Source organism: Diadema antillarum, unplaced genomic scaffold, assembly GCF_040938485.1.
Source record: "Diadema antillarum isolate AM-2024a unplaced genomic scaffold, OU_Dant_1.0 seq00000978_RagTag, whole genome shotgun sequence".
NCBI lineage: Eukaryota > Metazoa > Echinodermata > Echinoidea > Diadematoida > Diadematidae > Diadema > Diadema antillarum.
In genome coordinates this window covers 384,539-407,495 of record NW_027271818.1, presented here as the reverse complement: position 1 = coordinate 407,495, position 22,957 = coordinate 384,539, and the positions used below count along the sequence as shown (strand labels likewise).

Below are 22,957 nucleotides of genomic sequence, written 5' to 3'. Positions count from 1 at the left end.
TATCCCAGTTTGAACATTTTGATCGCCTGATGTTATGAAACTGCCCCAACAGTTTACCAGTGTATTTCCCTTTTTGTATGATGATGTAAGTGTTTTTTTTTTCTTCATTTTTTGATATCATTTATTTGCAGTGATTTGAGCTCAAATTTTGAATGCCTCCGTTTGCAATCAGAAGCAGTATTTAGCCTGAGAGATACCCTTGACCTCTATTATAAAGAAAAGAAGAGTTGTATAATGGCAGTATGGTTATGCTTAGTTGTCAGGTATCGGTTGCTGCATCTTGGAATGGTTGCCATGGTAACAATTTGCTCTCTTGTTATATCTGCATCCTGCCGGCATGTCCATATTTATTCTTTTTTTTTTCTCTCCAGTAGTGGCCGAAACTCTCCCTTTCTTTGGTCATGTGCATGAATGCTGACTAACAGGGAATCCAACTGTTTTCTCAGCCTCTCTCAGCTTTCTTTCAAGATTCCTTTTTTTTTTTTAAGCATGTGTGAGAAAGAAAGAGAGAAAAAAAAAATCCTCCTTAATTTTGATTAACAATATGGCATGTTAGTCAGTGATGCAAGTACTGCCCCTGCCCCCCTTCCTCGTCAAAAACAGAAACTCTGCAAAAGAAAAAAAATAAAACAAAACCAAAAAAAAATAAAAATCACCCGCTATCAAAATGGATAGCAGGCAATTTGAAATAAAGAAACAAAAAACACAACTAGATTTTAAAATTACTGAACTTGAGGCGCAACTAATATAGACCAGGAAAAGAAATAACCTACTAATAACAGATAAAAGATAATTTTGTGATCATTTGTTTGTAATTGTTCTTAATTTATGTATCCCCACCATTTCACATGTTTTGTGATCATGAAGAAGGTATTTTCCTTCTTTTTTTGTTTTTGTTTGAAAAACAGACATTCAAATTAGCGCCTCCCATGTGCTTGCTTACCCTGCCATATGAATGAAGCCTGTTGCATCCTTTCCTTCCACTAATATGACAATGCATTTGTGCATGCCGGTTCGAGCGAATTGGTTATCGAATTCAGAAGTGAAAATTTAATTGGTACCCACTCATTCATCGTAGACACAAGGTCGTGTTCCCTGCAATTGATGCTCTGCATGCATAGCGTTGTGTTCTGCAAGTGAACACACTCGCACACAAACACACACGCGAACACTCACACATACATTCACGTAACTCGCGTGGCAACCATATTTGCCACCAAAGTAGGTGCCACTGTAAACATATTTGGCACAACGTGTACCTTTAATAATCCTTACATTGTCCTCCTAAGCTATATAAAGCCTAGGGCATGTCGTGGCTGTGCATGATTTTCAAAGCGCATGATATTTCTCCCCAGGTTTATTTCACTTTTTTTTTCCCAGAAGCATACAGCATGAATATGTGGGAAGCAATGAGGTGTGGAATCTTTACTTTTTTGTTTGATTGACGCACTAAGACAAGATTTTATTTTTTGACCTAATTATGAAAATCTTATGCAAATAGAATGTGGTTATTTTCATACTGTTTTACACATGACAGTCGGTCTGCTTTTATTTCAATTTTATTTTACTCCGTACACAATCTTGACACACGTAAAATTGATTGTAAAGATTAGGTTCAGTTATTAATTACAAATGTATGAAGGCTTTCAAAAGCTGTAACATCATTAAAGTTTGCATATTGTACATGTAAAAAAGGATTTTGAATGTCTACCGTTTGGATTATGGAATTGCCCTCGTAGACTGTAACAAGAGCTCATTGTGAATTTGCTGCAAAATATACAAATCAATGGAAATGAGAGTTAAAGATTGAAGCAAATCTTTCAAAATATGAGTGATATTAACAGTGAATGGTGACAAGAATGGGATTTTTTTTTTTTTTTTGGTAGGCGGGAGATGATTTTGCTTCTTTTTGTATTGGAGATTTGATCAGTGCAGGATAGATGTACAGTTTTGTAAAGTGACGCAAAATAGGTGCTCTTTGTTTTCTACTTCATGCATGAAGATATCTTTCAATCATTTAATTTTTATAATAACAATACCTATCTTACTATACTATATTTATTTTTCTTATTCAAAATGTATCTACAATTGATCTATTCATATATATGAGTGTATATTTCTTTCTTTTTTATTATTTAAGGAATGTTTTTGGAGCATGAGTGAATGCAAGCATGATGCAGTCTTTCCTTATTGGGTGATAATAAATTTTACGAATTGTTATGCAAATAAGATGAATATTCATATGTGTAAATATATATCCATATTTATATACATATATATACGTATATTTATATGTAGGTGGCGTGCATGATACCTGAATATCTTTCAGTAGCATGCTCTTTCTATGGGAATATCAAGGGAGCATTTCATAGGGCATGTCTGGTTTACTTGTCTTACGTGTGGTACATTTCCTTTGCAGAACAACTTTAAGCAGCTGGACTGAGTGGCTTCTTGGTTTATATTCTTTTTCTTGAAAGCCACTTGCTGTCATACAGCATATCATATTTCAAGAGATGATTTCTATGATCCATTTCTGAGGTTACAGTGCCATTATTTTTTGCCCCCTTTTGAGGCAGAAAATGTTGATCTGCTGGGGTACTCTAGGGGATAATATATCCTATGCCCTACTATTGTATGTAGAAGATCCATTATATTGTGTACAAGTAGATGTACCCTGTGTCCCGTATGCTGATTGATAAAATGCTTGCATGCAAAACCTGATAGACAAGTTAAGAGTGATACATTCATATACCAGATCTTCTTGAAGTGGTGTCATATATCTTACACATTACATGCAAAATCAGATGCAATCTAGAAATGATGTATAGGATTCATGTATTCACTAACTTTCATTTTGTAAAACTTTGCAGATTTTTGCTGTCAATTATAATGCCCAAATACCATGATTTCATTTCATTGGTTTTGATATATTCCAAAGTTTTATGAATTGCAGGAGAATTTATGAGGCAAACCCCCCAACTTTTCTGTTTTTGTCTGGGGCTGGGAAACAGAGAAAGAAATAAATCTGACACGATCAAACCAGTACAGAACAAAACCAGCAAAAAAGCAAATGCCTTTATGATGCAACACATTTTACAACTGGTGATTTTGAAGTTTTAGAATGGTTCAATATTTTGTCAAACATGCATGCAAATGTGATGATTGATTCATTCATAACTGGGTTAAACTTGGAGAATATTTTGGAGATAGAGTTGAGAGAAAGTAAAAAATCAGTGCAGTGGATGCATTCCCTGTAAAAGGATACTCTGACAAAATTCAAGTGGGGGAAAACCCTAGTTTAAAAGACAAAATGACTTTGACATGATCAACAAATGACTACGTGGACTTTTGTGGTGCAAATCCTCTTTGAGTTTAGCCAGGAAAAGAAAACATTCAGGAAAAATAATCTTTCTCATAGAAATAGATATATACTTCTTGATAAATTCTGTTTGATTACAACTATATACAATATACAATGAAAAAAAAGAAATTAAGAAAATCTTTGTCATTGATGAAGAATAGATATCACCTCTTGGTATACATGTTTTCTCTTTGATAACGAATATATTTGGTGGTGGAGACATTAATTATTTTTTTCATTCCTGTATGACTACAGATATTTTGGGCTCTTGAACTGTACACTTGACACCAAAGTGTTTTAGCTCGTATATATGAAGCAGACCGCTTCTTATAACACATCCCGTCACATCTGATGTAGTATTTGGTGTACAAGTGAAAATGCAGTATGACCAATCATTCCCTTTGAGCCTCATCATCATGCCCCCCCCCCCCACCCCTCATCCATATTCCAAATCTTTAAGGTTTAGATAGGACTGTTTGATTCGAAAACCCTTTTAGGTGTAGTAACTCCTGTGATACCATTAGTGCAGCCAGTGTGTTACTTATTCATTTACAGTGTAAGGTGTAAACAGAAAATCCCAGTGTTGGTGTATACCCACGAACCACCAGTCATAACTCCCTTATTGTGTGTATGCATACACTGTGTTTAGGACCTCTACACTCTGGAGCAGGTGTTTGGTGGGACTCCCGTGTTCAACTCTGCCGAGAGGACAGAGACCATCTTGCTGTACTTCGTCTTGCCGCTCTGTCTTCGGGTCGGATGTGGGAGAATAGGTGAGAGGGAAGAGAGAAAAAAAAAAGAACAACAGGAAAGAGTGGTACTCCATTCTTGGTAAAAGAAAAGAAAAAAAGCACAGAGTGGTACCCTTTCTCAGATGGTCAGCATACGTGTAGTTAAGGCTGTGTGAAAAACTAGTGCAGGATTTTGTTACATTGGAGAAGTCGGGCCCTATTGCAAAACGACCTTAGAATCAGTGTCCAGTCAAGGGAAATCTATCGTGAACTCATATTATTCATTCTGTTTATGATTGATGGAGTTTTATTTAAAAAAAAATTGAGCTCATCTTGCTTGAGGATTGTTGAGCAGTGATTTGTGCAGGCATGGTGTGGTCGCTCAGCGTGTAAAACACTTTCAGAGATTTCTATCTTTCATAGAGTCTTTCATTTGAGTTGAGGAACTGGAGGAATTCTGGTGTGCAGTTGTAGGCATTCACATCTACCAAAGATCACAGTTAAACTCAACGAGTCCGAGAAACAAAAGGGGGGTTCACACGTACACCAATTAGGGGGATACAAATCTCGAGATTTGCATCGCGATCGGTATCTCGAGTTTTTTGCACGTGTGGACAGAAAAAACCCGAAAATTAGCGCGATAAGCATCGCAATGCTAATCCCAAGAAATCTTGCGCTAGTTCCTCAATTGGCAGGATAATTCGCCTCGCGCTGGTATGTGTGAACGGTCGGGATTTTATAACCCCTCATGCAATGCACACATCACAACAGCGAGGCCTCTGCGATGGACAAAGGGAAGTGCGCGCAGGCAGTGATAGAGAAGGGCGCTGTGTGACCCAGTTTGCAGGCTTTGCTGTTATCTCGATCGGCAATTAGCGGGATAATTCTGTACGTGTGGACGCTTGCAAAAAACTCGAGATTGCGAGTGTGATCGCTATCCCGCTAATTTGGAGCGTGTGAACGGTTGCAAAAAATCTCGAGATATGGAGCGCGATCGTCATCCCGCTATTTTGCACGTGTGAACCCGGCTAATATGTCTGTGGTTTGGTTTTGTGTCTTTATATCAAAAGTTTGGAATTCATCATTGACCTGTCACAAAGTAAAAAAAAAAAAAAATCCCCCAAGTGAAATGCCTCATTAAAAACCATGTGCATAGTGGCCACCTGTGTAATGTGACCAGTGGCCACCAATTTTACAGTTACAGGCCCTTGGGGCACTGCTGTCATCAAAGTATAATAGCTAAGAACAATTTAACTTTAATTCCTCATGAACAACATAGTGTTCACAAGTGTGGTACTGTATCAACCAAAGCACAAACATAGTAAACAAACACACAAAGAAATATCTACAGACACTATTAGTAGTCAGTAGAAGACATCCTTGAACAGTGTGAAAGAGGTGCCGTTCAACCTATGTCGTTATACCTGCACCTCACTGTAAAGCCTTTCTCTCATGATCTGTAATATTCCTATGTATATATGTACAAGAATATATGTATTTATGTATGTCTGTCTGTATGTATGTATGTAGCTATTCCTATGTGTACAATGTATTTGCCAACTAAACTAATTTCCTATATGGACAATAAATGAATCTGAATGTTGCTCTTGCTTCTATAATCGCACAGATTCTCCCAAGATCCGACCTTCGGACATCTCCTTCGCCATCTCCATGATCCTCCAGGCTCTCCTGCCGCCCCAGAAGCAGCCGCGGGCCCTGGGAGGCGGGGGAGGGGGCAGCGGCGCCCCCAAGCACCAGTACTCCTCCATGACGGACCTGCCCAGCCACACCAGCCTCTCCTACCGCGACTCCACGGGATGCGTGCCAGAGTCTCTCTATGAGGCGGGTTACCTTGGTGAGTCCGCTTCCATCCAGATATGGATGATGGCAAACTGAAGTCCATCCATCATCCTTATACATCATAGAGGTTTTGCGTGTCTCTGTCATGATTTTTTTAACCACATTTTTGTAAAAGAACAATCATATTGGCCGCAGCAACGTATGCAAGTTGGTAGAGGCAATGATGTGGGCTTACAACTCGCTCAAAATATTAATTTAAAAGAGAAAATGTGTGGTTGATGACTACTTAGTACAAACCTTTCTGCCCTGTTGGGTTGTTACGACGGAACCCATGTATGCTAAAAAAAAAGGGAGAAAAATACAATGTAGTCGGAATTTGTGATGCAGGTCAAAGGAAGACTTGTCATGTGTTGTCATCCTCACAACATAAGATTTACATTACGGGGTTGCAACTTATATTACCGTTTCAATAAACAGCCGTTACGCATTGTATGAAATCACTCCTGAATGGCACATTTCTTTGAGCTCTATTCCATATCCAGAGCCTCATAATTGTGTGTTTATAACCATTTTACCCTATTTTTTTCTCCATTCAAAATCAAAGGAAATATGATTTTGTAGATTAGAAATAATTTTTCTTTTGGACAATTTGATTCAGCATTCTTAATACTGGTAGGTGCAATTTTTATGCCTCCGCCACGAAGTGGTGCCGGAGGCATTATGTTTTCGGGTTGTCCGTCCGTCCGTCCGTCCTTCCGTCCGTCCGTCCGTCCGTCCTTCCGTCCGTCCGTCCGTCGTAGCGTCCGTCCTTCCGTCCGTCCGTAATAAATTTTGTGGACAGGGTAACTATCAAAACCTTTTAAGGTATCCTAATGAAACTTGGCATGTATGTGTATAAGGGGGTGAAGTTGTGCCTATCAACTTTTGGGTGCACATGGTCAAGGTCAAAGGTCAAAAGGCCAAGGTCAAATACGTAAAATTTCACTATTTCCTCCATATCTATGCAATGCCTGAAGATATTTTCTTGAAACTTAGTGTATACATGTATTACCCAATTAAGATTCTCTGGTGAAAGTTTTGGATCATGAGGTCAAAGGTCAAAGGTCAAAAGGTCAAGTTAGAATATTAAAACTTCGCTTTTTTCTTCGTACCTTGGAAATTGTTCAAGGTATCTTCATGGAACATAGTATATATACACGTACTGACTGGCAGTTATTATCTAGAGAATCTAGGGTTCATAGGTCAGAGGTCAAAGGTCAAGTGCAACACTTCAAATTTTTACTATTTCCCTCATACATGTATTTATGTAATGCCAGCAATTTTTTTATGCCTCCGCCACGAAGTGGTGCCGGAGGCATTATGTTTTCGGGTTGTCCGTCTGTCCGTCCTTCTGTCCGTCCGTCCGTAATGAATTTTGTGGACAAGGAAACTATCAAAAGCTGTTGAGGTATCCTAATGAAACTTGGCATGTATGTGTATTAGGGGGTGAAGTTGTGCCTATCAACTTTTGGGTGCACGTGCTCAAGGTCAAAGGTCAAAAGGTGAAGGTCAAATACATAAAATTTCACTATTTCCACCATATCTATGCAATGCCTGCAAATATTTTCTTGAAACTTAGTGCATACATGTATTACCCAATTTAGATTCTCTGGTGAAAGTTTGGGTCATGAGGTCAAAGGTCAAAAGGTCGAGAAAAAGTATTAAAACTTCTTTTTTTCTCTGTAAATTGGAAAATTGTTCAAGGTATCTTCATGGAACATAGTATATACATGTACTGACTGGCAGTGATTATCTAGAGAATGTAGGGTTCATGGGGTCAAAGGTCAGGGGTCAGAGGTCAAGTGCAACACTTCAAAATTTTACTATTTCCCTCATGTTCATGCAATGCCAGCAGGATTATTATTTTTTTTTTACACTTGGTGTATGCATGTGTAACCTAATAGAAATTCTCTGGAGAGTTGTTTGTTTTTTTCTTTTTTTTTTGCCTCAAAGGTCAAAAGGTCAAAGATCAAGTGAAAGTGCTGAACTAACTTTTTCCTCCATATCTCGGAAGTGGCTCAATTTATCGTGAAACTTACTGCATATTTATGCATGTTCTACCTGGAAGTGATTATCTTATGAATTTTAGGGTCAAAGGCCAGATGAACATGGTAACAATTTACTATTCAGTACAGAAATTGCACTTTTTCTCTATACCGGTACCATGAAAATTACTCAATGCACAAATGTATGAATGGGTCAAAGTCAAGTTAAAGTCCTTAAATCCCCAAATACATGCTCTCCTATTCATCCAATTAAACCAAGGTCAAGGAAGGTGAACATTCAACACATTTGTGACAAACTTGTCATTTCAATATTTTGCCAGTTTTGTGAAAATGTAATCACACATTGTCCACATGTACTATCTAGACCTATTAGGAGAATCATGCATTATGGCGGAGGCATACCAGTCGCCATAGCGACATTTCTAGTTTAGTTCATGAATAAAAATTTCTTGTGCCAGTGGGAGAAGATGTTTCAAATTTTTTTTTTCATCTGAATGTTAGTTGTTGTTTTTTTTTTTGTTGCTGTGCATCAATAAATCTTTATTTTCTTTTATTTTCAGAGTTTGCCTTGTATATATTGACATAGTGCTTGGTTTAATACATTTAAATGCATTTTTTTTTTCTTTTTGCTCATTTTGATTCTTCCATTTTGAATTTGATGCTTTAACTGATTTCCAACTTCTGGCAGGTCTGAAAATCATCATGGTGTGCTTTGAGCCACAGCTCGCGAGGGAGTGGCACCGCATAGCAACCGTCGTCAAGGAGCTCGGATCACACATGCTAGGTGAGGCAATCGCAGCAGATGCTGTTAAACCAGAAATATTCGCGGCATGAAACCTTCGCGAATTGGAGCCAACGGTCTCTTTCACGGCATGAACATTTCAGAAATTGCCACTGGCATTCAATATATTTGTTTAGACAAGAACTTTTATATGAATTTTATATAGAAATTTTGGCTCCTCGCACAATTCGTGAAAGTTTCATGCGCTCGAAATTTTTTTGTCTTACAGTAATCAAGCTCTGTGAACAGAATTGAAATCAATGATATACTGATATACTTCATATACCATATATTTGTTGGTGTTCTTGTTTTTCGCAAGTTTTTGAAGTCAACTGATATATGTACAATTAAGAGTACACAAAAATATTGCCTCTTGAGACACAATGCATTGAACATCATCTCCATTGTGCGAAATATCTTACATTTCTCTTGAAAAAGGATCAAACTTGTTTTTAATTCCATTACCAGTTTTCAGTTTCTTGGATACAAATTCAGCCACTTCCAAAATTGTCTTACAATTTCTGATTTGCCAATATACAATGTATGGCACATACAGTATACAGTGTTGCATAAGTCTTGATCCTTTATGTGTTTTGAGTGTTGATTGGCACAGAAAACCCCATAGCATTGAACACACTATCCAAAGTCCCTGGCACAGAGAGGGTTTGAATACTTCTCGAGTGGAGTACCTAACTTGCCTTGACTAGCTGGAGCATATAACATATCAAAGAGAGATTTAATGTGAAAATTCCAGCCAAAGTGTATATCTTGCATCAGGGACATAATATTTGGTTTTTTTTTAAATATATCTTTCTGTTTGTTTAGTTGTCATTTGTGCATTCATACTGCATACATATATATTTTGTATGTATTTGAATATTCATTCACTCAATTATAACCCCATATCTGCTTTATTTAATATCAACTTCACTTTATTTTTCATTTGTTCATTTACTGTATTCATCTGTGTTTTCAATTGTTCATTGAAAATATTGATTAAGCAATGGATTAATCAAGTAATTATTGATTTTTCAATTAATTAATTTTTGATGACATCAGGTGGTGTGGCCCTCTGGAGCTTCCTAGATTTCATGATTTCTTTCAAGACTCCTCTCTATGTCATGCTGAAGCCGTTCATCGCCTTCAAGGTAAGCAGGCATGCCCAGGTCCTCTCTGAAGTTTTTGTGTCCCTTTGGCAACTCTGAAATTTCAATTCATTTTATAAGGTGGTATATTGTAAAGATAGATAATTCAGACCTTTGCTCAGAATGATAAGACTGAAAACTTCTTTATGATAGAGGGGGAAACACTAACACAGATTTTTATTTTCAGTTGATTCAATAGAATAGAAAACAAAAAGTTATTCTTGGTACAAAAGTGGAACATAATTCTGTTGTGACATTGGGTTAGGTCTTTTATTTCTTTAGAAAAAAAAAACATGTATTATAGGGTTTTACCATAAGATTTCATTCACAGTGTTGGGAGACATTCTTCTTAAAATTTTTTCAAATTTTGTGGCATTTGCAAAAGGGGTATTCTAAGAGGAATTCAATGTTTATTTGAAGAAAATCGTTTTTGAAATGGCTGAGATATCCAATAACAAAGTAAAACAAAGTGATCCTCAGTAATAAAAGGTGGGTCCCACCTTTTTAAAGGATCTCTTTGTTTTGGATATCTCAGTCATTTCAAAACCAATTTTCATCAAATAAACTTGAATTCATCTTAGAATTATACGCTTTTTCTTATTTCGTAAGAGGTTTCTCATTATCTCAAAATAATTATCAGGTGGGGTGCATTTTGATCTATCGGCTTTTATCCATCATTAATTTTGACTAGCCTTATTTTTTTCTCTAGTTTGGTTTCATTGGTCGGAAACCCTCGTGGGATTTGATTGCCCTGTACATATGCCTCCTTTAATTTCATTGGTCGCTTTGGTCTGTCTTCAAATTTGACTGGCCTGTCAAAGACCCCCTTCCAAGTTGATTGGTCCGTCCAGTAGATCTCTTCTTCAAAATGATTGGTCTGTTTAGTCCCCCTTCTCTGAGCTGATTTCCTAGTAAAGGACACCCCTCAACTGATATCAGTAGCATACAAATGTATTTAGCCTCTAACATTCTATTTTTTTTTTACCCTCTACACGTATGTGCTTAGGCACTTTGTTGTAACTTCCCAAACTTTTGCATTAACAAAGTCTGAATCCCCCAAAATTGATCTTGATTTCACTTGACACAGAAAGAGAGAAACAAAGAAAAAAAAGCATCAATAGAATAATTTGCCATCAACTTTATCATTTTTTAAATTCTTTGCGTTGTTTTAACTTCTCAAGCCTTTGTACTTAAAAAATCTGAATCCCCCTAACTTTACCTCGATATTTTGCTTAAAAGAGAGAAAGAAAGAAAATAAGAAGCTATTAAACTGCAGCTGTGCCCTACTGACATTTTATGCCACTCTCTACAATCCCGCATTCTGCCCTCGTACAATAGATGCTGCGGATGATCTGCGAGACGGACAGCGAGGTCATGCTACAGAGGTACATAGGTCAAAAGTTGAGGGGTCACCACTGCCAGTCCCCAAAGAGCAAGTCGGACGCCATGATCGAGCTGTGCAACGAGCTGCGCCACCTGAGGGACAACATGTACGTCCCGAGAGGTCAGTCACTGTTTCCCATTCCTTCTCATCTTCCATTTCTTGTTGATACTGTGAACTCCCCAAATTGTTCCACCATCTGTAGCTAGGGGGCGCCGCAGAGTACCAAAGTGATGGTGTCACAGACACAGTCTTTTGTTATATACTGTAAAACATGATATATTCGCGGCATGAAATTTTCGCGAATTGGAGCTTACGGCCTTTTTCGCAGCATGAAATTTTCGCGAATTGCCACTGGCGTTCAATGCATATAGTGTAGACAAGAAATTTCGCGTGCAATTTAATTTTGTGAATCTTGGCGCTCGCGAAATTCGCAAAATTAAAATGCACGCGAACATTCCTCGTTTTACAGTATATTCTGGGTTGGAACCATCAGGTGCCACCGTGGTGAGCAACAGTAGTGCTCACAGATATTTGGGCCAGCTGAAGTTGTCTACAATCAGTTTCCACAGGGATGAATGGCTGTAACATCACGCTTTGGTACTCTATTGCTATGATTCATCCCCCCTTGTGTAATCATGTGATACAGTGTACCAGAGATTTCAATCAAATTTTTGAAGCCATCATACAGAATGTATCTTGTCATACTTCCACTCCATCCCCATACCAGCTCTACTTCTCTCCCCCTCCCCCACCCCCCTCCATTGGCACCACATCCCCCACCCTCCTCTTTTCGTCTTAATCATGAAAGCCAAAACACAGTTCTCAGAAGGGCTCAAAATTCATCTTCCACCACTTGGAATTTGCTTGCAATTTGTACATCGAAAAAGGTCTGCCAAGAAATTTGTCTGGCTGATGAGAATTACTGGGATAACGAGTTGTTTTGAGGTATTTTGAGATCAGAAGTGTGAAATGATAGAAGTTGGTGTATCGACTTCTTTTCCCTGAAACACCCTCTCCATTCAGTAGTGGAAAGGCAGGACGTTTACTCTTATATGATGATCAGAACATGCCCTAGCAGTAGTACTAGTGCACCTGTATTGAAGCGTGTGCAGCTAGTACAAAAGTACATTGTAAGCTGTGTATGCGATTCACTCTCGAGCAAAGGATACTGAAACATCATGTAGCAACCACGATCAGTAGGCCTACACTTGTATGCTGTAAAATCATAATGCTTCTGGCGTACATTTTTGGTGAATATTTCGCATTTTCCATGATTACCCAACTGATATCATGTTATCAAAGTGTTATTATATACATTTCTTAGGTATAGGTCTTCATTGCACAGACTCGATGTATGTAATAGACAGATATGCATGACAAATACTCCACGAGAGGTTCATTTACACTTGTAGAACAAGTGTCGTTAGCAATATATTGCAGGGGTAGGCACCATAGAGTTACACTCGATTATGTGTCCATGATCCGTTTCACATTTCCCAGTGTTAGTTTATTCATAATCATGTACAGTGTATGTACATTTGTACAGGTATGTATATCTATATATCATATATAATATGACTTTTTTTACTTACCTTTGTAGCACTGATAGATTCACTCATTTTAAAAATGAGGTTTTTTTTCCATATTTTCTGTGAAATATTAGACTGAAAGAAAAAGGTCTGCAATCACTTTGCTGAAAAACATCTTTTGGTAGATTGTGTAAATTATGTCACTATGATATGCAGGAGTTGCATCAGTCTTCACTGAACTAATCTTACATTTTTTACACATTGTCTTTTTTTGTCATTTCCCTTTCTTCCACTTACATGTGTGTCCTGTCAAAATCTGTATGCTCCTGTGGTGTGTACATCTCAAATTTTCTTGTGGACTTTATTTCTGAATCATCATGCCTGCGGAAATGAAAAAAAAAAACACAACTCTGCATAAAATCTTTGGCCTGCCATAAACAATCTCCATGGTGCATGCATATTGGAATGCGCATTTATATTTTATTTTTCTTGTGTTCTGTTATATGCTTATGATAACCATTCATGGATACCGATTTGCAATGCACCTCTTTATTTGCTTATCAAAACTCATAAAACTTGTTGAATTTTTCATTAAAAACTCTCTGTCCGTGTGTGTGTGTGTGTGTGTGTGTGTGTGTGAATGCATCTCTTTGCTTCTTGATAATTGCTTTTATGATTTCGCCTTGCTTTGATTCTACCTGTTTTGATATGCCTTGCGTGCATTTTGATACTCCTCTCTTCTGAATTTTATATTGGTCGTTTTTGTTTTTGTTTTTACTAATGATATTTGGTGCTATGCTTTGGTTGCTTGGCTTTTGACATTGCCCGGTTGGGATATCAACGTGCTCACTTCGATTTTGCATCAAATGTCTTGATTTTTTCATCTGTTTGTGATACAACATTTTTTTTTTCACTAATGCTTTCTGTTTTGCACTGCCACTGTATAACATGCCCTGTTTTTCATCACATGCACAATTGTGACATAATCATTTTGTCTGTCTGTACTACTTTGTGTTTTTGATTGGATGTCTGCTTTCAATTATTTTCATTGCTAACGCTTGCTTTTTTCCCCCCTTATTTATTTGGGCAAAATTTGCGGATCGTCCTCATGATTGATCAATGTGCCGGTCCCTACACGCTTGCAAAATTTCATGTTGTTGTTTCAAAATTTGCAAATTCTTCTCCTTTTTTTTGCATTCTTTTGTCTGTCCTTCTCCTTCCCTTTATTCTTTGTTTACTTATCTTGTGTGTTTTAACTTGTTATTCTTATCCTCTTGTCGGACGGTCTGTGTGTTTCTGAATCTGATTGTATGCACACTTCTGCACCTGTCTGTCTATCCGTCTGTCTGTCTGTTCGTCCGTCCGCCCCCACACCAGACCAAGTACGCTTCACCGACGAGTTAGTTGCGTTGGCCGGTGAGAGGGTAGAGAGCATAGAAGGTATGCAGGTTATGTCGGCATTCCAGCAGCGTAGCTCCATCATCTCAAGACTAACCAGGAAAGGTCTGTTTCCACGGCAACCGACAACGGTCACGTTCCTTTTGGTTTCCTTTTTTTTCACACATCCCATATCACATTCATTAATTGTCAGTTTCAATGAGAGGAGAGCTCGTTCTCTCTACTTTCTTTATGTTAAGAGTGTATACTGTGGAATACCTTCTTCTATTTCACATTCTTCATGTCGAAATGTCAGAGTGTACTCGTGAAAATTTGTCCATTTCAGATTCCTTGTGTCAGAGCGGACTTGTGAAAAGTTGTGCATTTCAGGTCCTGGGGTTAGATTGTCAAAGTCTCATTACTCTTTTATGTCGGTGTATACTGGGTGCTAAAAGGGTTGATGATTTGTTTTACTATGATTGAACAGCACACTTGACATACAGTAGGAAAACAAAGACATTTTATTATCAAAAGCCATTCGGTTTTCTTTACTATGCATATGTCATCTTCAAGTGATATATGATGCTGTATTGCGTATAGCAGCTCTAGTCTGTCTACTTTTCAAGCATCCACAGAGCTTGGATAGGAAAAAAGTGACTATGCCAATTATAGCAAATGCATCACGACTAAATGAATCAACTATCAATTTTGTTGTTTTGTTTTGCAAACTCACAGTACTGAAATTTAATTGGTCAGTTAGGGATACTTCAGGAATTTTAAAGTGAATAGTATGATGTTGTCCGTTTTGCGTTTCCTTCCTCAGAAAATGTGAATGAGCGATACTGCATTAACTATCTGAGGTTACCTCCTACACGTGAACATTTTTTGTTCGTTTATTCATCCTTGTTTTAACATAGTCACAATATCATATATATATAAATATATACATATATATATATATATATATATATATATATATATATATTCTTTTTTTTTTAATAGGGGGGTCTCATTATACTAATGTTACAAACACAGTTTGCAATAGTTGTTTTTTGAGATATCCAAAAAGACATATTTGGGCTCATGCATCTATGCATTCATGATGCTTTTTTTGTGTGTGTGCACGTTCATCTGTACTTCAGACAGATTAATCTTGAGCAAATTTAGTTTTTCACCTTTTCTTATGCAAAAGTACAAACATCATGGAAAGGTTTGCAATAACTTAACTCTGCACAACACGTATGTATGTAAATATAACACATCCTCCATAAACTGCAGACAGAATTTGATTTGGTTGTAACATAATGCACACAGCACATACATAATGCACATGATAACTGTAAACCACTTCCCTCAACCCACACTTTTCTGTAATATTTTCCCAAACACGAGAGGAGCTTGTACATTAAAGCTGTCAGAAGTTACTGTAAATCCAGAAACATTGGCAGCTTGAAACTCTCACAAATTAGAGCCATTAGCCCCTTTTTTTTTTGTTCCATGAAACCTGTACAAATTGCCTCTTACATTCAATGCATTGTGTAGAGAAAAACTTGTGTGTGCATTTTACATTTGCGAATCTTGGGCTCTTCGCAAAATTTGTGAAAGTTTCGTGCACGCAAAAATATGTGATTTTACAGTAGTGTGTATAGAAATGTGTTGTTTGATCTTGACAAAGCGGTATTCAAATGATACTTGTGTAAAATGCAGAGCTATAGAAGCAACATTTATGGTCTAGCTCTTAATGTCATTGTTTAGCCATACTATAACCTGATGTTGACTTCATGCACAGCCACCATCACCTCGAGGCGCAGCTCCAGCCGGCAGAGCTCACGCCGCTCCAGCCGCCGCAGCCAGGGCAGCCCGCAGGACCAGTCGGACCTGAACGCCAACAGCTCGACGGAGCCGTCGCGCATCGCCCGCTCAAACAGCCAGTACAACCGGCGCAGCCTGCGCCACACCGAGGAGTGCATCGCGGAGGCCGAAGCCGAGGACGAGGTGGATGAAGAGGCCGAGTGCAAGCTCGGCCGTGGCTTCACGCGGCGGCAGAACACCAAACGCATTAGGTGAGCATGTGAACACTTGTGGATATGTGTGGTATATGACAACAGGAAATTCAAATCCAAGCAGGAGAGCGGAAGATTTTGCAAAAATAGTCCATAAATGGGAGAATTGGAGTCTCTAAATTTGATAATCCCCCCACTCTTTTTGTATATCATAAACTGTGTATATTTTCTTCCCCCAAAGATGAACATAGACAAGAAGAGTTGTACTTTGTATATAATTTTCGCACAATTCCAAAATAAATTCATTGTGTCACTGTTGTGGAATAAGTGTAAGACAACAATATATATATCCCCATCCCATCTGCAGCCGCAGCACCAGTCACCGACGCCACCCGACCCGAGGTCGTGACCCCACGGGGGAGAGTGCACTGAAGAGCGCCCCCATCCCAGGAGTCAGCGAAGATGCACCAGTCGCCCCGTCGCCACCTTCTGTCGCACCTCCAGAGGGCGCTGGCAACAAGACGGAATCCTCGCAGCCTGCAGAGCCTTCCGAAAAGGCAGGAAGCACCAAGGATAAACCCGACACCATAGTCCACAGTAAGAGCCCATGTGTACATTTTTTGTCCGATAGTCCCATTCATATGAATCCATGTTAGCCAGTTGGTGTGATGCAAGAGGCATGCCTATACACCGTAGGTAGATCAGATTGCAGCATTACCACACAGTACATCATACACATCACTTGTATCTACAGAGCAAAAACATTTACATGTATGCTTGAATTATAAATGTTTATCTCTTCCTCCTTTTTTTTTCTTGCTGAACACATTTTGTTGCTTGTTTCATATCTAATGCTGATTGACTGTGTTCCACTACAGACCGCCTCCAAATTTGGCACTGCATTATATTGCGTACCGTCCCATTTTGTTGTATTCGCCCCATTTTACTACAGCCTACTATAGGCTTCTCATCAGCAGCATGACTGCCATACAAATTTTGTTTGACAGTTTAAAAATCTGACATGGCATCGCAGGGATGCCAAGTTCAAAAATTTTTTATGAGTGAGATTTTCATGATTCGGCATCACTCGGCAATTCGGCATGCGAATGTGCCAGAAAGCGAGGGTGTGGGAGGGGTTTTCCCCCCTTGTGGCCTCCTACGGTAGGGAGCTTTTTCAATTTGTACAAATTGTAGCTCTTAATGGTGCGATCAGGTGCATACTTAAATGACCATTTTTTACTTATTTTGAAAGACAAAAGGGAAATGTACCTTCAATCGCAACTATCACTTTAATCTTTTGAGCTGTGCTCATTATCATAGGCCCAAGTTGCAGGCTTCGCCCAATGCGTGAGAAAAATGGGTGCCATGCGTGAGATCGTGAGACGGCCCCTAAATGCTCGAGTCTCACGCAGAATGCGTGAGACTTGGTAGCTCTGGCATCGACGGCAATCATGGCCTGTCACACTCGCCCATCCCATCCCCCATGTTGTCTCACGTCCATCCCATTTTGCCCATGATTGCCTGAAATGTGATTGCTGTGGCTGCCGGAAACATGGTGTAATTGTAACATCATAAACTTTAGTTAGGAGTGGCCGATGTAAACACTACTCTCTGTGCATTCTCTCGTGACATCTGCTGCAGTTGGCGACGCCCTCATGGAGAAGTTCGACGGGGAGGAGGAGGAGACGAACGAGCAGAGCCGCCTGCTGCAGGACCCTTCCTCGCCGCCGGCCCAGCACGCCAAACCCGCCGCCTCGCACCGCTTCGTGGCGCTGGGACCGCAGACGGACACGGAGGAGGAAGAGGTGGGCAGCCTGCAGGAGACCATGCGCCTCCTGGACCTGGCCAAGGTGCGCGACACCGCCACGCTGAAGGACCGCCCCCTCTCCACCGAGGACACACACGTGTGAGCCCGGTGCAGACATGCAGATACAGAGAGAGAGCAAGCTAGGGAGCCAACACAAATTGGCACCAGTGGGACTACGCTACAGCTCGGTCCACACAGTGAACTGTCATCACAGGTTATAATCAAGCTAAAAACCTTTATCTTACAGAAAAAAAAAATCATTTAGATCATAGATGAGGTAACAAAATCACACAAGTTCCACAATTGACCCTGTACAAAATTCTGAATCCATTGATGACAGGAACACTTTAAATATCTGAATATAAGAGCATCGCAATTGATGACAATTATTCTTTCTCAAAAAATGGCAACTGTGTATTACTCCCACTGTAGAGGTCTCTACTAGAGAGAGAGTGTAAAACTGCTCTAGAGGTGCAGCTGATGTCACGTGGCTTGCTGATTTATCACACTTACGGCATTTGTTACACCGTTGTTACAAAGTGTGAATTTTCCAGTCTTCAGATGGTGCGATGCGACAGGTATTGTGTGACAAGGTGTTAGCTTGAGATGGTGTATGATCTGAACAGATGCAGATTTTTCTCTTTTTTGTGTGTGTGTGTGTGTGTGTTTTTGCAACTCACAATCCAAGTGTGTAACAAGGATAGACGCAAAGTGCTCCAAATGCTGAGTACATATACCATACGTGTGAGAGTGGCCATTAATTTTTTATTTTATTTATTTCTTGCCAGATCTTGTGATCTTTGCCAACTTCTCGATGAAAATGATCAGACTTGAATAGAAGCAGAACACTTGCACAAACTGCGTATGTGTCCCAAGAACTTTTGTGTCATTGACACGGTAGATAATGAGGACCAGCTGATTTTGCTGTAACATGCATTTCTCAAACACACCCGGCAGAGTATACAGTACTTGGGTCTTGTCTTCAACGGGTTAAATACTGTGTCAAAGTGCAAGAGTGATGGTGGAATTGATGCTAGTAGTTGTGGAAGTATTAGAGACGGTATGAATGCAGGCTTCAAATGTTTTTTCTTGTGGAATGAAATACATTTCAGTCATGTGTAGGAGATCATGTGCAATGTTCTCGCCACATTTGGAATGGATTCTTTTTTTATTTATTTTTTGAGAGTGGAACGTACACACGATTGTCATTTTGCTAATGGCAGTATATGTGGGAGATATGAGGATTTCGGGAGCCATTTTGTAAATTTGTCTAAGTCTTGCATCATGTTGAATACAACTACAAAAGTGTATGTAAGACCGTTTTGGCTACAGCAGCTAAATCTTCTTCCCTTCCATAATTGTTTTTTTTTTTTTTAAACCACTGATACCAAGTAATGAGATGAATTGTCGATAGCTCCGTGTTGTCGCCAGATTTCAGAGAGCAGGCATCATGTTATTTATGACAGTCGATTCGTATTCATTCGTAGAAACTTTGCTGTTGCAAAATGGTTGTTCATGCCTTTCTTGTTTGTTTGTTTGAACTGTACCGCAGACGCAAAATTGAATGTTCCTCATTTGCCTAACAAGAGATACTGAGACTGCCATTCTCTTTTATGTTGTACAAAGAAAGCTGCTATTAACGTGAATGGCCCTTGCTCATACAGGAATAGACTAAAGTAGATCGATTACTGTTTTTTATGTACACATAATGTGCACACACAGTATTTTTTTCTTCTTTTAGAAATAGTCATAGGGCAGGCACTAATACACAACAGCATCTTCTGTTGCCATGGTTACAAGAATGATGTAAGTGAGATGAAGTGTGTCTGCTCTGTATTTGTATATGGCAAATTGTGCATGCTTGTATTGTGAAAGGCATGGATACTTAGTGTGCCATTTGTGTGTTTATGTGGATGTATGTGTGTGTGATAGATGTATTGATTGCACATGCGCAAGTGAGCGGTTTTCCAATCTAGCTCGCCGAGATGTGTGACTGTGTTTACCATCGTGAAACCAAGATACCTTGTCACAGAAGAAATGAAAAAAAATAGGCTAAAACAGTATAAATTCAGTAGGTGCTGACATCTATATTACGTTTGTTTGATATGATCCAATAGGAATGTATGCATGCCAAATCAAAGATATCTATTATATATATAGAAGTGGGATAACAGTGCACTTGTACATGAATGTGTAACAAATAGAATATATGTAAACTCTGTCCATTCTAACTTTTATCACTGTACAGAGAGGGTTTCTATGAGATCATGAATACAGGTAATATTGTTTTAGATATAAGATTTGGGAAAGTGTGGTGAAATTTTGTGAAGGAGACTACCGGGTTTTCAATTCGCATCCATGGTGTGCTGGTTTTGCCTAATAGACTAATGTGACAAATCATGAGGAAAAAAAAAAGCATGCAATGCCTGTAAGCTCGAAGACAGAATGTCTGAAGGTGATGCATGCTTTAACACAGTACAAGCAAACTATGCCCAAGAATTCTTTACATCCTTTGGGCATATGGATGTAGCCCTGTGATGCAATTAGCACACTGGTCATGAGTTAACATATCATCAAATATCAAACACAGATGTGATATGCATACGGGCATGTACGTGTAGCAAATAATTTACATCGGGTGCACACTGTGGGTGCACTCTATAAGAAAAAGAAGGAATTGTTTTTCTCAAGTCTGCTGAGGCCAGAAAGGATGAAAAATATTATTTCTTATTCTGCTTATACATTGCAGCAGCTTTGAATGTAGACTACTACTAGTATCACTCGTTGAATAATGTGAGGAATGAATACAAAAAAAAAAGAAACAACCAAAAAATTTAAAACAGAAATCCTTCCAGATCATGAAAAAGAAAACCAGTTATCTAGGACTTGGTCAGGTAGAGGTAAAATTATCATCATTTCCTTTTAAAGTTTGGAAGAGATATAACCATATTCATACATGTAAATATATATACATGTACCTTTCCCCAGTCCCGGAAGTACATATATACACAAAGGATTGCTCAAAGGAACACCAATACATGGCAAAAATGTGATCCCATGCCACGTAGTCTTGCATTGTTGTCAGTTACAGGCAATGGATTCCATGCATCTTGCAAATATTTGCCGACAACCTTAACACGATAACGAAGAGAAGCTTTCGGCTTCTATTGGGTACTACTTCCTTCTGATATGTGTGCTCCTTGTTGCCTTGTATAGTTGTATATAAAGAGTCCTAAATGCACCAGACCTTTGTTTGTTTGTGTGTTTGTTTGTTTGTTTGTTTTTGAGGGGGGCAAATGATTTTTTAAATTGCGCTGTGCTTTGAAACGGGAATGTCATGTGCCATGTCCGCCAACAATGTGTATTGAACACAAGACAGTGCGTTAGTTTTTGTGCTGGCGGACTTTGAATCCCGAGTGTGTTATCTGTTTTATAAACAAGTATTAAAGGAGAGGGCAGTGTTAAAAATGTACATAGTACCAGAGGTAGGTGTGTGTACTTTTAATAGAATATTTGGGGCAACATTGATATTGAAGTCATTTCATCCCGATATTACAACTTATGATGACCCCCCCCCCCCCCTGCAAAAAAAAAGAGAGAAAGAAATAAACATGAAGATAAATCTAAAGCTGTCTTAAACAGACAGACCTCATATCAAGAACTTCGTGATTACAAGTTTAAAGTAACTACTTGATCATTTTTAGCTGAGAATCAAGTATGCGACATGATTTGTGCAGAATTATTCTGTATGTCAGGACGTCTTGTGTATTGTGAACTTTTAGGACGTTGTTTGGTTGTTAACATGGTCCTGTTTCATAACTTGTCATTGTGTATTGCAACATTTGTTTCTTTTCTTCCTTATTTGCTGTAAACGTCAAGATGTTTGTGTAAGTCAATAGTTCTAGTTGAAAGAGGACATTTTCCAGATATGCTGATGACAAGGAGCTGGCCTTCTAATGAAGAAATGAATAATTGTAATTGATGAATGGCAAAACTAAAACAAAAATATGTCATGGATGTGGTTTTGATCGGAGTAAACTGACATGCAGTGTATGCTCTTTGCACAATCAGTGCTAGAAGTTGGGGGATGGTAAAAGACGAGTGTGTACATGTAAGCCTGGGGTGTATTGGTGTAGGTACATGTAAGGTAGCAGTGCATATAAAAATGACTCATGTAGGGCAGTGTAAAATGGGTTACTTTGGGATTCTTGTGCTGTTTTTCCTCTTTAATCTGTTTATCCCCCCCCCCACCCCCCCCCCAAAAAAAAAAAAAACAGAAAAGAATATGATGGAGTTCTTGCCAAATAAGGATATCTGCACCGCAAGCGTGCATAGACTCCTATATGTTTGAGCTCATTGGGATTGCTGATTGTGACGAAAGATTTGTGCAAATCAGAGTCGTTGCTTCATCGATAAGCACCATACTTTCTGTGGGGTAGAAAGTCCATTGTGATTTTTGGATGGCACAGACTGCTGTCTTATTTGGAGAGTTTCTTGGTTTTCTTGATTGAGGGAGGATAATATGTACCCAGCATCCCAACAATCAACAGAACCTTGCCCGATATGATTTTGGGGCAACAGTCTAAGTTTACAAACACACAGATTCTCAGCGTTAAAGTGGCATATAGTTCATCAAGACTAGACCTTCTTAACACTCAACAAAGTAAAAGCGATGGAAAAATGAAAACACATAAAAATACTACCATTAAAGAAAAAGGAGCTTTGAAGAGTCTGCTAATTGCATGTGGAACTATTAAAGATGGGATTTAAAACTTTATGGTAACCACTGTGGAGGGCTTATCAGATTAGATTAAAATACAAAGTAAACTGATGAATAAAATTCTATTCACAATAACATAGAAGCTACTGCTATTTCTAAAATTTATCTATGGTTTCTGCTTCACTTTTTGCTGCCTCATCGATGGAAAACCAAATTAAGACAGAAAAAAAAAGAAAGTGGGTCAGGGAAAAACTTAACAACAGAACTGATGTCC

General features: G+C 38.8%; 1 protein-coding gene across 1 annotated transcript in view; it reads left to right on the top strand.

Moving 5' to 3' along the window:
* Positions 1 to 22,215, top strand: part of LOC139742069 (protein unc-80 homolog) — a gene marked incomplete at its 5' end in the record, with an annotated part of 94,863 nt that extends 72,648 nt beyond the window's left edge. Inside the window, 9 exons of the mRNA XM_071652629.1 lie at positions 4,011 to 4,134; positions 5,720 to 5,947; positions 8,626 to 8,721; positions 9,778 to 9,866; positions 11,202 to 11,367; positions 14,154 to 14,279; positions 15,943 to 16,216; positions 16,524 to 16,753; positions 17,798 to 22,215. Of these exons, the coding sequence (XP_071508730.1) occupies positions 4,011 to 4,134; positions 5,720 to 5,947; positions 8,626 to 8,721; positions 9,778 to 9,866; positions 11,202 to 11,367; positions 14,154 to 14,279; positions 15,943 to 16,216; positions 16,524 to 16,753; positions 17,798 to 18,066 (1,602 nt within the window). The remainder of the gene's footprint in view (positions 1 to 4,010; positions 4,135 to 5,719; positions 5,948 to 8,625; positions 8,722 to 9,777; positions 9,867 to 11,201; positions 11,368 to 14,153; positions 14,280 to 15,942; positions 16,217 to 16,523; positions 16,754 to 17,797) is intronic.
* Positions 22,216 to 22,957: the final 742 nt, after the last annotated feature.